The 14,817-nt window shown below is 39.7% G+C and overlaps 1 protein-coding gene across 1 annotated transcript in view; it reads right to left on the reverse strand.

Moving 5' to 3' along the window:
- The window catches only part of SUPT16H (SPT16 homolog, facilitates chromatin remodeling subunit), a 39,734-nt gene that overhangs the window by 14,048 nt on the left and 10,869 nt on the right, over positions 1 to 14,817 (reverse strand). Inside the window, exons 2-14 of the mRNA XM_058738449.1 lie at positions 12,073 to 12,165; positions 10,790 to 10,960; positions 9,853 to 10,005; positions 8,917 to 9,063; positions 8,336 to 8,487; positions 6,707 to 6,879; positions 4,836 to 4,926; positions 3,582 to 3,655; positions 3,332 to 3,444; positions 1,240 to 1,305; positions 1,030 to 1,125; positions 806 to 921; positions 563 to 716 (exon numbers count right to left, since the gene is read on the reverse strand). Coding sequence (XP_058594432.1) covers positions 563 to 716; positions 806 to 921; positions 1,030 to 1,125; positions 1,240 to 1,305; positions 3,332 to 3,444; positions 3,582 to 3,655; positions 4,836 to 4,926; positions 6,707 to 6,879; positions 8,336 to 8,487; positions 8,917 to 9,063; positions 9,853 to 10,005; positions 10,790 to 10,960; positions 12,073 to 12,165 — 1,599 coding nt within the window. The remainder of the gene's footprint in view (positions 1 to 562; positions 717 to 805; positions 922 to 1,029; positions 1,126 to 1,239; positions 1,306 to 3,331; positions 3,445 to 3,581; positions 3,656 to 4,835; positions 4,927 to 6,706; positions 6,880 to 8,335; positions 8,488 to 8,916; positions 9,064 to 9,852; positions 10,006 to 10,789; positions 10,961 to 12,072; positions 12,166 to 14,817) is intronic.

Consider the following 14,817-nt stretch of genomic DNA (forward strand, 5'->3'; position numbering starts at 1 on the left):
TTTTTTTTTTACCTTCACCTAGCTTATTTTTTTGTATGACAAGATGTGTGCTTCCAAATGAATCACTGGCTTCTCAGAGTACCCTGAACCACATGTCCAAAAACATGCTAAAAAATGTTTAATGCGGGGGGCGGGGTGGGGGTGCTTGGGTGGCTCAGTCAGTTGAGTGTCCGACTCTTGATTTTGCCTCAGGTCATGATTCCAGGGTGGTGGGATTGAGCCCCATGTCAGGCTCCACGCTCAGCATGGAGCCTGCTATGGATTCATTCTCTCTCCAACCCTCCCCCAACTCATGCTCTCTCCCTGTAAGAAAAAGTAAAACAAAATAAGGCAAATGCTTAATGCAAATTATATTTCTAGACTAGGAGATCACTGAACTTTCTAACCAAGTGCAAAATGGAAAAGAAGGAGAACAACAGCAGGAGACAAGGAGAGGGGGAGTCGGCAAAGTGAGAAGGGTGGAGAATGAGCAGAGGGTAGAGGAATCGGAAAAACAATCTATGGAAAGCACAACTCATAGTTTCAGAACCTGTCTGGATGGATCCTGACTCAATGCTCATACCTTGATTGTGGCAATGTGAAAAGGTGTTGCGATACCGAACACAGGCATTATCACGGTCTCATACTTCTTGTCGATATAGATCTTCATTTCCCGAATATGTGGTTCCTTAGGCATCAAAGATGGGTTTTTATAGGACACGTTAGATTTGCGAGCTCTGGAGTGGGGATAAAAACATTTTTTGAGGAATTTCTACAAATCAAATACAAACCTAAGACAACCTCGTTGCCCAACACAAACTCTTACTTTTGAATCTGTTGCTCTCCTTTCTGTTCAGTCAGTCGCCTCTTTGCTTCCTCGTTGAGTTGAGCTGCCAGTTCCTTTTGATGCGCTCTCCGCTTCTCTTCTGCGGTCATCTCGTTCTAGAGGACACACCCAAGTCAGCAGAACTGCCAGTCTTACAGACTTGCCCCAGATGGGAGCCAGAGGACAGAGAGAGAGATCAATGTGGATTAAAACAACAAACTCACTCGTGTTCTTTCAGTAAGCAGTGCTGCCCGAGAACCTCTTCCCAACAGGTCCTCGGCCTCATCTTTCTCCTCCTCCTCCTCTTCTTCATCCTCATTCTATGGGGGAAAAATGAGAATCAGCAATTCCAGTTTTAACCTTTTTAGCCAGTTATTACTTTAGCCTTTTCACAATACCAAACTTCCTACACCACTTGCTTTTCTTCTTCCTACCTTTAGAAAAATCCCCACATTCTTCACTTTTTTCTTCACGGAAGTGAGGACAGTAGCTGGGCCATCCTGGAATAAAAGGAAGAAGTCAGAGACATTTACAAGAGCATTTAAATAAAGCACTTTCACTTTCTAGCCTAGTATACAGTTGGCCAATGCTTCGAAACTTGTGGATACTAAAATCTCTGACAATGCATACAGATTTTATCCTCCCAACCTCAAAGGAACTACAATTTAGGAGGCAACACTGGGATAATGATTACGAATACAGGCTTGATGTGAAACGTCCCTCAATCACTTTGTTTTGTTTTTTTTAATGTTTATTTTCTTCTTTTTTTTTTTTATGTTCAATATATGAAGTTTATTGTCAAATTGGTTTCCATACAACACCCAGTGCTCATCCCAAAAGGTGCCCTCCTCAATACCCATCACCCACCCTCCCCTCCCTCCCATCCCCCATCAACCCTCAGTTTGTTCTCAGTTTTTAAGAGTCTCTTATGCTTTGGCTCTCTCCCACTCTAACCTCTTTTTTTTTTTTTTCCTTCCCTTGTTTTGTTTTTTTAAAAAAAGTTTTATTTGAGAAAGAGAGTGCAAGTGCACCCGAGTGGGGAAAGGGCAGAGAGAAAGGGGGAGAGAGAATCCCAAGCAGACTCCATACTGTCAGTGCAAAGCCCGACATGGGGCTCGATCCCACAAACTGGGAGATCATGACTTGAGCCGAAATAAGAGATGCTCACTGAGCCACCCAGGCGCCCTTTGCCTCAATCACTTTCTAGTGGTGATATGTGGCAACTTACTTCTACTTCTGTGCCCCAGTTTATCCGAGGATAAAGTGTCTACTTCACAGGGTATCATAATTCAGTGAATTAATGCATAAAAGTGCTAACATAATAAGAACTCAGAAGTATTTGCTATTATGAACATTAAGGATCAGTTCTGCTAAGTGAAAAAAAGAATTATAAAAGACCACAACTGCCCAGAACCAGTGGTTTAGTCGTTGACTAGGTTTGGGGAGCTTGGGGGGAAAATGAGGAGTGACTGCTAGGGTACACGGTTTCTTTCTGAGGTGATAAAAATGTTCTAAAATTAGACTGTGGTGCTGATTGCTGGGAATATACTAAAAATCACTAAATTAAGCACTTTCAGCAGGTGAACTGCATGGTATGTAAACTGTAACTCAATAAAGCTGTTAAAAAAATTTTTAAAAAGAATCAGTTCCCAATATTATCATTTTCCAGGTTCAAGTCACAAGTTGTACTGTGTGGTTTAAATTATTCTCTGTATTTGTGGGGCACCTGGGTGGCTCAGTTGGTTAAGCGTCCAACTTCGGCTCAGGTCATGATCTCACAGTTCGTGGGTTTGAGCCCCACGTCAGGCTCTCTGCTGACAGCTAGGAGCCTGGAGCCTGCTTCTGATTCTGTGTCTCCCTCTCTCTCTGCCCCTCCCCTGCTCACACTCTGTCTCTCAAAAGTAAATAAATGTAAAAAACAACAACAACAACAAAAAAGGAGGGTGCCTGGGTGGCTCAGTCGATTAAGTGTCTGACTTTGGGCTCTCAGGTCATGATCTTGCGGTCTATGAGTTTGTGCCCTGCGTCAGGCTCTGTGCTGACAGCTCAGAGCCTGGAGCCTGCTTTGCGTTCTGTGTCTTCTCTCTCTGCCCCTCCCCTACTCATGCTCTGTCTCTGTCAAAAATAAACATTAAAAAAAATTTTTAATAAATTATTCTCTGTATTTGGATGACAATCTCTATTCCTAGCTGTATTGGGTCACTGTCACATGGACCTCTCCCTTCAGCTAGCATTTAACACTTAAAAAAAAAAAAAAAAAGTTTGAGAGAGCGCACGCCCAAGCATGTGGGGGAGGGGCAGAGACAGAGACAACCCCAAGCAGACTCTGAGCTATCAGCACAGAGACCACTGAGGGGCACAATCCCACGAACTGTGAGATCAGGACCTGAGCCGAAATCAAGCATCGGACGCTTAACTGACCCAGGTGCCCCTAACAAACACCTTTAAGAAAAAAACTCCAAAGAATATAAAATGTATTTTCAGTGTTAGTTCATGAACAATCAAAGGTCAAAGAAGAATACACACCTCATCCACAAGCACTGTGTCACCAATGAACAGAGCATAGGTTTTCTCTTCTGGTTTCTTCCCTTCCTTGTTAGTAAGGTCTGAGAATCCCAAATTGATGCTGAAAACCATCCCTAAAACAACAAACAGGAATCATTCTATAACCGTGAGAGAATGGAGAAGTGTAGATTTTACACAGAAAATGGGGAAGATGAAGCTAAAGGAAATTATTCAAAAAAGTATTTTCCTACTGCACGCCTGTAAAACTCACCTTTCTTTAGTTTGTACTGATTTTTACTATTAATTACTAAAGAGCCTTCACGGAATTCAATTCCCATTCCAAACCTAAAAAGGAAATGAAGAGAAATTTCAGCAATAGGCTAAAAGATCTCTAACATGGGTCAAGTACAATATATTCTATTTCAATTTTCAGGATAAGGCAGATAAGTATGTTGAGTGATTGGCCCTGCTGCTCAGTCAGTTAAGGAAGAGGATTCGAGGACAGTCTTTGGCCTAATAATATGTTGAAACAGATTTCCTAATTAAGTACCTCGTGTAACATTTATTATATCAAGCCTTCTTTATTTTAGCTTATACACCATATTTAAATTTCAATATTCTACCAGTTTTCCTATAAACAACTTAGTAGACTGTTAAGGAGAATATCACCAAGACCATAGTAAGTGGATTAAGCACAGCAATTAATAAAAATTAAAAACTTTTTTTTATATTTAGGAGTTAGAAAGCAAGCACAAGTGGAAGGGCAAAGAGGGGGGAGGGTGGTAGAAAGAGAAAGAGGGAGAAGAGAATCTTAAAACATGGTTCTACACTCAGCACAGAGCCAGATGTGGAACTTGATCCCACGACCCTGGGATCACGACCTGAGCCGAAATCGAGAATCGGCTTGACTAAGCCACTCAGGTGCCCCAAGCAAGGTGATTTTTTGTGGACTGTTGGTAACTAGGATTAAGTCACCTGGGCCAAGACTTGGTACAGCCAATGTATTTCCTCTTGTCCATCAGAAAATTCCAGAAAGAAACTATATATCCCAGACTAGTTTCCATCTAAGGAAACTGCCCAGAGCCTTTGTCTTCCAAAATGTCTTTGGTTCTATAAGATGTTGAGTATTTCTAGGTGATGAATGGTCAAATACATTGGAGAAATACTGGATTAAATAAAAATTGAAAAAAAAAAATTTAATTGTAGGATATCTCAAGGGTATTTCATTTGCAAATGTGAGCTGAAGTGTTCTAAAAGAGGACATACAGTAAGTAACGACTCCTAACACTACTAATTTAAGCCTAGAAGGTCTATTGGCATCTACTACATTGGTCTGCAAAAATCTCTACCTCTTCCCAGGAAGCAGAAATGAAATCTTTCCCACATTCTCTGATAACACTATGTGTTTGGACCGTAAGTTTAAGAGTCCATAAATGTTGGGTGAATTGATCTAAGAATATTTTGCCTGACCACGGCCAGTCATGAAAACTGTCTCAGAGTGACAATGAACTTCATCACATCTCACCCTAGATTTTTGGTTATTTTGTTCAGCAACTCTGGCTTCTGCTTTTTAACCACATCCATGACAGCATTATACACGTCACATATCTTCACACCTAATGACAAGACAGAAAGGAAACATTATAGTATCTTTTAGGTGGAGAAAAACGCCCCAAAACAAAAATGACCACAAGTTAAAAACAAATTTTCTTTAATGTCTTTATCTTTGAGAGAGAGAGAGAGAGAAAGAGAGTGCACAAGAGCAAGCAGGGGAGGGGCAGTGAGAGAGGGAGACACGGAATCCGAAGCAGACTCCAGGCTCTGAGCTGTCAGCACAGAGCCCGACGCAGGGCTTGAACTCACAAACTGTGAGATCGTGACCCGAGCCAAAGTCAGACGCTTAACCAACTGAGTCACCCAGGCGCCCCTACGACCACTACGTTTCCATCAACATTTTTTTCACCTATTAAGTTCCCTAAAGCAGAGTTTCTCAAAGTGTGAACTAAGAAATGAAGCTGCAGGAGTGGTAGGGCTTAGAGTTCTGCATTTTTAAATAAACAACTCACCTAGTCACTCTTAGTTACACTGTTTGAGAATCAATGACGCAGGAGGACTATGGGATGCCAGGTCTCAGTGAAGTAATTTGAGTTGATAAATGGCGTAATAATTCAAGTTACACATTTTGAAAAATAGGACTACTGAATGGGTGAATTACTATTACAAAGACTCTGGCCTTGAGGGAGACAAACCATAAGAGACTCTTAAATACAGAGAATAAACTGAGGTTTGCTGGAGGAGACCTGGGTGGGGAATGGGCTAAATAGGCATTAAGGAGGGCACCTGTTGGGATGAGCACTGGGTGTTACACGTAAGTGATAAATCTCTAAATTCTATTCCTGAAATTGTTATTACGCCGTACGTTAACTTGAATTTAAATTAAAAAAATAAACTTTTTAAAAATTAAAAAAAAAAGGGGCACCTGGGTGGCTGAGTTGATTAAATGTCTGACTGCAGCTCACGTCATGATCTCATGGTTCGTGAGTTCGAGCCCCATGTCAGGCTCTGGGCTGACAGCTCAGAGCCTGGAGCCTGCTTCTGATTCTGTGTTTCCATTTCTCTCTGCCCCTCCCCTACCCATGCTCTGTGTCTCTCTCAAAAATAAACATTAAAAAATTTTTTTGAAAAAAAATTAAAAAAAAAAAAAAAAAAAAGGGGAGGACTCTGGCCTTAATGTTTCATGATCTATAGTATGAACACAGTCTTCAAGCCAGAAGAGTCTAGATATGGTGGACTCAAAGGGGTCCTTATCCTCATCAAACTACCTGGGACTATTACTTCCAATAGGATTTCTCAAGATCGACTTGAGGTAACACGGAGGAATTGTATCTAGAAGCTATGGGCACATGGGTGGGCTTATAGAGTAGAAAACTTGAAGTCCCATTTCGCCAACTAGGAGTGTAGAGTCTCAAGACAAAAGAGGTGTGGTGTCAAGCACTTTGTTTCCTTCTGAGATATGCAATTGCTTGCTTAGCAGAGTTGCTATTAGTTTTGCCCTTAGACTAAGATTCCTTGTATCCATTCAATGTAGAATTAACAATACACATTCTGTTGCTAGAGATACTAGTTCTCAGAACCAAAGAAAAGTAACAAGGCCAGATATTTTATGAAGATTTGGATGCAGAGGCCTAACTGGTCACAGAAGTTTTCTGCAAACACCAATGTAAAAACACAACAACCACTCATGCCAAAAGACTGAAGAGTGAAATGCTAGGGTGATTCAAAGCTAGTAAAATCGAATTCTATTTTTAGTATAAATGCCTCAGGGATATAAATGCACGTAAACACTAGAGACACTTTAGTTGACTTCATTTCCGAATCTTTTCTAAGGCACCTCACCATGTCTTAATTCCTTTAGCAGTTCCTCTTGAAGCTGGAGCAAAAAGTTGTAATTTTCTTGAACTTCCTGAGAAGGGTCAACCATCAAAGTGCGAACAAGGTTGGAGCAGTAAGATTTGAAGCGAATACCCATAGCACAAGTGATGGCCCCAAAATGCATGTGATTCTTGTCACTAGAGACCAAAAGAAGAAAGCATTTCATTATGCAAACTAGCAAAGTCCTTACTAGCACTGGCATAAAACATCTATAATCACCTTTCCCTGTTATATCCCGTAGCTGGAGAAGGACCTACACTCTTTTTAAAAAACAGATTAGCGGGGCGCCTGGATGGCGCAGTCGGTTGAGCGTCCGACTTCAGCCAGGTCATGATCTCGCGGTCCGTGAGTTCGAGCCCCGCGTCAGGCTCTGGGCTGATGGCTCGGAACCTGGAGCCTGTTTCCGATTCTGTGTCTCCCTCTCTCTCTGCCCCTCCCCCGTTCATGCTCTGTCTCTCTCTGTCCCAAAAATAAATAAAAAACGTTGAAAAAAAAAAAATTAAAAAAAAAAAAAAAAAAACAGATTAGCTTATAAAGAGGTAAAATTACTGACTGAAGCTCACAGGATAAAAATTCAGTGAGAAGCTTACTTGTGGTTTCCTAAATAGACAAAAAATATACCAAATTCTATTCATTATAGTTCTAAAGCTCAAGGGTAAGCCATCACTTTTCCACCAGCCACTATGAACTGTACTATGCATTATGAATTAGTTCCTTCAGCCTGACCAGGAAAAACAGCATTCTTCATAATATTTTTAAAAATTACAGGCACCTGGGTGGCTCAGCTGGATCAGGGCCGACTTTGGCTCAGGTCATGATCTCATAGTTCATGGAATCGAGCCTCGCGCTGAGCTCTGTGCTGACAGCTAAGAGCCTTGGAGCCTGCTTGGGATTCTCTGACTCTGTCTCTCTCTCTGACCCTTCCCTGCTCTCACACATGCATGTGCTCGCTCGCTCTCTCATAAATAAATAAATAAATAAATAAATAAATAAATAAATAAATAACACGTTTTCCTTTCATTCAAAGAAAAAACTCAGAAGGGGAATTACATTATGGCATATCTCATAATACCTTAATGGTTTTTCTCAACATGTTTTACATTTTTCTTGATATTTAAAACAATGTTTTTAAACATTTATTTATTTTTGAAAGAGCATGAATGGGGGTGGGGGAGCAGAGTGAGAGGGAGATACAGAATCTGAAGCAAGCTCCAGGCTCTGAGCTGTCAGGATGGAGCCCAACGTGGGGCTGGAACACATGAACTGTGAGCTCATGACCTGAGCTGAAGTCGCACGCTTAACCGACTGAGCCACCCAGGTGGCCCTCTTGGTATTTTTAATCATCTGGAAAAGCAAAATGAAATAAATGCTCAAGTAAAAGGGAGTACCAACGTGAAATAAGATAAAAATATGCAGGGGTGCCTGGCTGGCTCAGTTAGTGGAGTGTCTGAGTCTTGATCTCTCAGCTGTGAGTTTGAGCTCCACGTAGGGTATAGAGACTAAACTTTTCTGAATTCCAAAATGAGTCCAAGAAAAAAACAGGCCGAAAGCTGAAATGCTCTGATTGTTATAATCTGAAGTTCTCATACTTACCTCACCACACTGAACTTGAGATTATAGTTGCCACCACTCTGAATGATAGGAGGGTAACACATCTCCACAGTAGAAGGGTCTGCCCCAGCAAGGTATTTTTTCTCTTCAATGGCCTTTTCCACAGACTCAGCCAGTTTGCTGTGTCGAACTTTCTGTAAGCATAAAGAAATAAAACAATCGTTAACAATATTCACCAGAGGGTGGCAAAGAGTCTAAAAGTGTTGAATTTTTGGACATTATTTGAGGACAACACATATCCTGACATCACTGAGGATGTTATATAAGCCTTATGAAATGGCTTACGTGTCAGGTAATATACTGGTATACCTGCAAAGCAGATTTTGAGAATATGTGAAATCCACAGCTATGCAAGGAATTCTCAAGTAAAATACTGGGTAACATCAGGAAACTAGCACAGGTTTATAGTTATTTAGAAAGAGAACGGGCAAAATTACACACCAGCAACTTCTGTATCAAAGGCCTAATTTCAAAGGAAGCCAAACATGCAGCAAAAAACACTGCACGGTAGGGACTTACTTCTGCTTCATTAAAATAGTACAGACTTTCCCCTCTCCATTTACCTCATCTGCATCAACTATTTCCATGACTCTTTCCTTGAAGAATTTGTTGAAGACCTCAGAGGTGATGCTAGCTGCTTTCTTCATTAGGTTGAGCTCCCCATCCTCCTTTACAGCAATGGTATAAGCCACAACAGCACTGATATCTATCTGCAGTCAAAGTGATAAGAATTTCTAACAGGTAAATACAGAACTGCTAAAAAAAAATGCCTCTCTCCCAATGTGAGTATCATCAGTGAAGTTACCTGGTTATTTAGCACACCATTCATCAGTAGTTTACGGAATATAAAAATACTCTTTTCTTGGACTGAATAAACATTTAAAATAGCTCATTACCAGTTCACTGTGTGTATTCTAAAAGGCACTGAACTAATATACCATTTAAATGTAAATGTAAACACTCCTCTCTAGAGGATCTTATAAAGGCAGAAGAGGAAGACAGGCAGGAGAGCAGGGAGGGGAAAAAAATGTATTTTTTCTGGATAAGAGATTTTTCTGGGGTCACCTGGATGGCTCAGTCAGCTAAGAGTCTGACTCTTGATTGCAGCTCAGGTCATGATCTTGTGGTTTGTGAGTTTAAGCCCTGCATGAGGCTCTGTAAGGAAAGTGAGGAGCCTGCTTGGGATTCTCTCTCCCTCTCCCCTGCTTGTGCCTCAATGCTCTCCCAAAATAAATATTTAACAAAAAAAAAAAAAAAAAAAAAAAGAGAGAGAGAGGGGTTTCTGTTTCCCCCTGCAAGAGCTAAACTATCTTCCAAATGGGCCATTCCTGACTGAAAAGTCAAACTGGCTTACTGCTCAGCCAAACAGAATGGAAAATGGAAATCTGAAGGAATATATACTTTTCCCAAAACATATTCTTTGCACTATCTGTTATGGAAAGCTGTCACACTTCTATCTTCGAAACTCCTAATCTGCATGTTTCTGGGAGTGTTCTCACTTTGTCAAAGCCCTCTTTGTTGAGGCAGTCGTTCCAGTTCTTCATGAACTCTCCAGGGAACTTGTCTTTGCTGAACACTCCAATCTTCTTGCCGTTCTTGCTTTCTTTAATGGCTTCAATCATTTTGTCAAAGCTGCTCTTATTGCTTTCATTCTATCAGTGCCACAAAGAAAAGACTCTTGTTAATTAGTTTTAGAATTAGACATCTATGTTCTACTAGTAACAGGCACAGACAAATATTTGGAACGATAGAAAGAATAAATTTTCTCCCCATGCCTCACCTACTTACTTCCTTATGGCAGAATTAACTCTAAAAGTTAACACAAAATTTCTTTGGATATTTTTACAAACTAAAGTGCCACATAAGTTGACAAGACTATTCTTTTTCTTCAGGAACAGCTAAAACACTCATGCACATAGGGGAACAATATCCTGAGAAAAAGTGTCAGGTGGAAAGTACGACAAAAAAGACCACATACGATAAACACTGAGTATGAGGTACATCTGTTTTCTTAAGGATGTTTAAAATTATTTTTGTTCTAGGGGCGCCCAGCTGGGAGAGCCTGCAACTCTTGATCTCAGGCTTGTGAGCTCCAGCCCCATATTAGGAGAGGACTTAAAACAAAAAAACCCCAGTTATTTATGCCATTTGAAGTACTAAGATGAAAACAAACGAGTTGACATTACCCTTGAGAATGGACAGATAAAGTCCATGTTTGACAGAATCTCACAGCCTGTGTGTTTTGCTACAGAACCGACAGGGTTACTGAACTTTTTTCTTCCTAACAAACACAACGAAGATGTGCTAAAACTTTGTAATTACAATGTTAGTCAGCAAAAATCTTCTCCTGTATATTTTTAAATTCCTAGAGGGATTTCCATTTATTACTTTTAAACATTCTTTCACATTTATGACACATTCTTTACTAGTTCTGACCTTTTCCCGTATCAGCAGTGTGATGGCAGGGGCTCCATTTGCATTCTCATTGCCCTTAGTGTTAGCAATCTGTTTTAAAAACTCCACTTTCTTCTTGCTGGCCATAAAGATAATTTTGTCATCACAGAAGACCATGATAGTATCAGTCAGTTCATAACCAAAGAGCCACGTCTATAGGAAAAGACAAAAGTAACAACAGTATTTACAAATTAAAAAAAATTAATGTACTTACTCAGAAATATTTATAAAATAAGGTATCTGGAATTAACTTCAAAATAAGCTAGATGTGGATACAAATGAAATGAAACTGGCCAAGAGCTTACAATTTATTGGATAATGGGTACATATTGGATAATGGGTACATTAGAGTGTCACATTATTATTTATCTACTTTGATGTTTGAAATATTCCATAATAAAGACCACCAAATCATACGGATAATTTGTGTTTCTATGAACTATACGGTTATTTAGAACAGAAATGCATAAAACAAGGGACAAAGTAGCACATCAGGGAAATGCATTCTACCTTCCCCAAAGACTGCTAGCTGCCTACCAATCACTCATTTCTTCCCTCTCAGAAAGACTTGGGATTGTTAGCTGGGCACACTCAGCATGAAGACTACTTCCTATCCTTTCTTGCAGCTTATGGCCATTAAATTCTGGCCAATGTTATAAATAGAAGTATTCTGTGGGACTTCAAGTATCTTCATAAAGGGAAAGATGTCTTCATTTTCTTCCCTTTCTCCATTCTTTCTACTTGGAATGCAGATGTAATGGCTGGAGCTCTAGCAATTTTTGCACCATGAGCCCAAGGGCTGGCCTCTACGTATGGCAGAAGACAGACCAGAAAAACCCTGTGTTCCTGAAGACTAACTAAAAGAGAAAAAACCGTTCTACTTAATCCACTGTTAGATTTTATTGTTATATACGATTAAATCTATCCCAATTTATATACTTCTTTTTTGGGGCTGTCCACCAAACCTTTTTTTGTGTTTCTTTAGTTGAAGTATGGTTGTTTCTTTCTTTCTTTTTAAATAAGGATGTGTTTATGTTTTAAAATTTTTTCTTCCTTGTTTTGTGTGTGTGTGTGGGGGGGGTGGGTCCACTGAGCTTTTAATGATGATGGAAATATATATTCTCTACCAGCTCCAATATGGTACTCAGTACTTGAGACTTGGGACTGAAGAATTTAATTTTTAATGTGGCTAGTGAATACCACACTGAACAGTGCCATCGATGATTCGAAGGTTCTCAGGCCTAAAACTGCCATAAACCTCTCACCTGTAAGGCAGTTGATTTGGCATAAACAATTTCTTCATCAACACCCACTGATACAACAATGGCATCAACGTTGGCATATTCATCTTCTCCTTTCTGAAAAGTAAAGAGTAGGTAATTTGGTCATCTTTTTATCCTAGTAAAACTGGAATACAAAGTTCAGTATTTACTCAGGGTATAGAATTTTTTCCTAATAGTAATGCCAAGTTTGCTTGGCAGCCTCACAGTCATCACTCTCTTTGTTAAAACAGCTTTATTGAGAGAGAACTTACATACAATTCAATGGCTTTTAGTGTGTTCAGAGTTCTGCAACCATCACAATCTAACTTTAGAACATTTTCCTCTTTCCCAAAAGATGGCCTACATCTCCACCTAGGTCTAGGCAACTGTTAACCTAACTGGTCTCTACAGATTTGTCTATTCTGGACATTTCGTATAAATGGACTAACATATGTGGCCTCTCCATCTGGCTTCTTTCACTTAACATGCTTTCAAGGTTCACCTACGTTGTAGCATGTGTCAGTACTTTGTCCTTTCTGTGACTAACGACCCACTGTATGGATCTACTACTGTATCTATTCATCAACTGCTGGACATCTGGGTTATTGCCATATTTTGGCTGTGAATAATGGTGCTATGAAGATTCATGTCAGTTTTTGTGTGGACATACTTCTCTTGAGTACATACCTACGTGAAGAATTACTAGGTCATATATATGGTAACTCTGTGTTTAACTTTTTGAGGAGCCAGACTGTTTTCCAGAGTGACTGCACCATTTCATATTCTCAAACAGCAATTTATCAGGATGCCAAATTCTCCATATCTTGACTAACACATATTGACTGGCTTTTTTTTATTAGAGACATTGTCCACTGCATGTGAAGTAGTATCTCACTGTAGTTTTGATCTGCATTTCTCTGACAGCTAATGATGTTGAGCACATTTTCATGTGATTACGGACCATTTGTCTACCTTCTTTGGAGAAGCACCTATTCACATCCTTTGCCCATTGTGTAACTGAATTACTGTTTTATTATTCAGTTATGAGCTCCTTTTATATTCCAGATATGTCTCTTATCAGATATGACTTACAAATTTTCTCCATTCAGTGGCTTTTCACTTTCCTAATGATGTTGTCCTTTCACACATGATAGTTTTTAATTCTGAAGGAGTCCAAATTATTTTCTTGTGATTTTGAGGCCATATCTAAGAAGGCGTTGTCTAATCCAAGGACATAAAAGATTTACCTGTATTTCTATAGCAGTTTTATAGTTTTAGCTCTGATATTTAGATCTAGGATTCATTTTGAGTTAATTTTTGTGTATGGTGTGGGGAAGAGGCCTAACTTCATTTTTTTTGCATATGGCTACCTTATTGTTGAAAAGACTATTCTTTCCCCCACTGAACTGTCCCAGTCAAAAAATCAAATTATGTATTAGGGAAAAAAAATCAAATTATGTATTAGAAAAAAAATCAAATGACACAAATGTGAGGGTTTATTTTTGGATTCTCAATTCTATTCCATTATCTAAGCATCCATCCTTATAACAATATCATGTCATTTTGATTACTCCAGCTTTATCTTAAGTTTTGCAATTGAGAAGTGTGAGTCCTGCAACCACTCCATCAGCTACTCTTCAACGGTTCCATAAGACCAAAAGACTGGAAATTGTGGGCTAGAAGGTCAAATCTCTAACTTCCCCTATAAAGTCAAGAAAAACATCTACATCAGACTCTTCCACACAACAAAGCTTCTGGTTGCCGGTAAGAATCCAAATATAGTACAACAATTAAGGGTTCTGTTGGATTTCTCTACCACAAAAAAATACATAACCCAAAGAAATTACCACATAGAAACTGTATGCATTCCCCCACTGATTTTCAGGGAGAAAATGTTTTCCTTCAGGTTGGGAAGGTTTATCATTAGTTCTCACTGATAATGCAAAAGCAATGGTAGTTAAAACAGCTAGTGCCTTCAGGTCCCTGGATGGCTCAGTCGGTTAAGTGTCTGACTTTGGCTCAGATCATGATCTCATGGTTCATGGGTTTGAGCCCTGCGCTGGGCTCTGTCCTGACAGCTCAGAGCCTGGAGCCTGCTAAGGATTCTAATATATATTTTTTTAATATTTGTTTTTGAGAGAGAGAGAAAGAACAAGCAGGGGGAGGGGCAAAGAGAGAAGGAGACACAGAATCTAAAGGAGGCCCCAGGCTATGAGCTTCCAGCACAGAGCCCGACACAGGGCTTGAACCCACAAACTGTGAGATCATGACCTAAGCTGAAGTCCAGCGCTGAACCAACTGAGCCACCCAGGCGCCCCTTCCGATTCTGTGTCTCCCTGTCTGCACTATCTCTCAAAAATAAATAAAAACATTAAAAATATTAAAAAGAAATTAAACAACAACAAAAACAGCTAGTGCCTTAGCACAAATCAAGGTAATTGGCAACAAAGTAATTCATTACCACATACTCGTGGAAGGGGGGGCTATTTCTCTAAGAATGTCCTTGATGCAATAAAAATGATCAACAGTAAGTAATCCCAACACTCTAGCATGTCTTTTTAATATTTTGTATAAAGAAACGTGAAGTACACACAAACCACTTCCGTGTGCAAATTGAAATATGATGGTTATCTTAAGGAAAACTTTACAATTATTTGAATAACAAGCTGAAGTAGCCATTTAAGCAGACTTGGGTAACAGGCATACATTTTCTTGAAAATGAGTGAAGTGAGCCTGTCAGTTCAAGGA

Source organism: Neofelis nebulosa, chromosome 7 (genome assembly GCF_028018385.1).
Source record: "Neofelis nebulosa isolate mNeoNeb1 chromosome 7, mNeoNeb1.pri, whole genome shotgun sequence".
Lineage (NCBI taxonomy): Eukaryota > Metazoa > Chordata > Mammalia > Carnivora > Felidae > Neofelis > Neofelis nebulosa.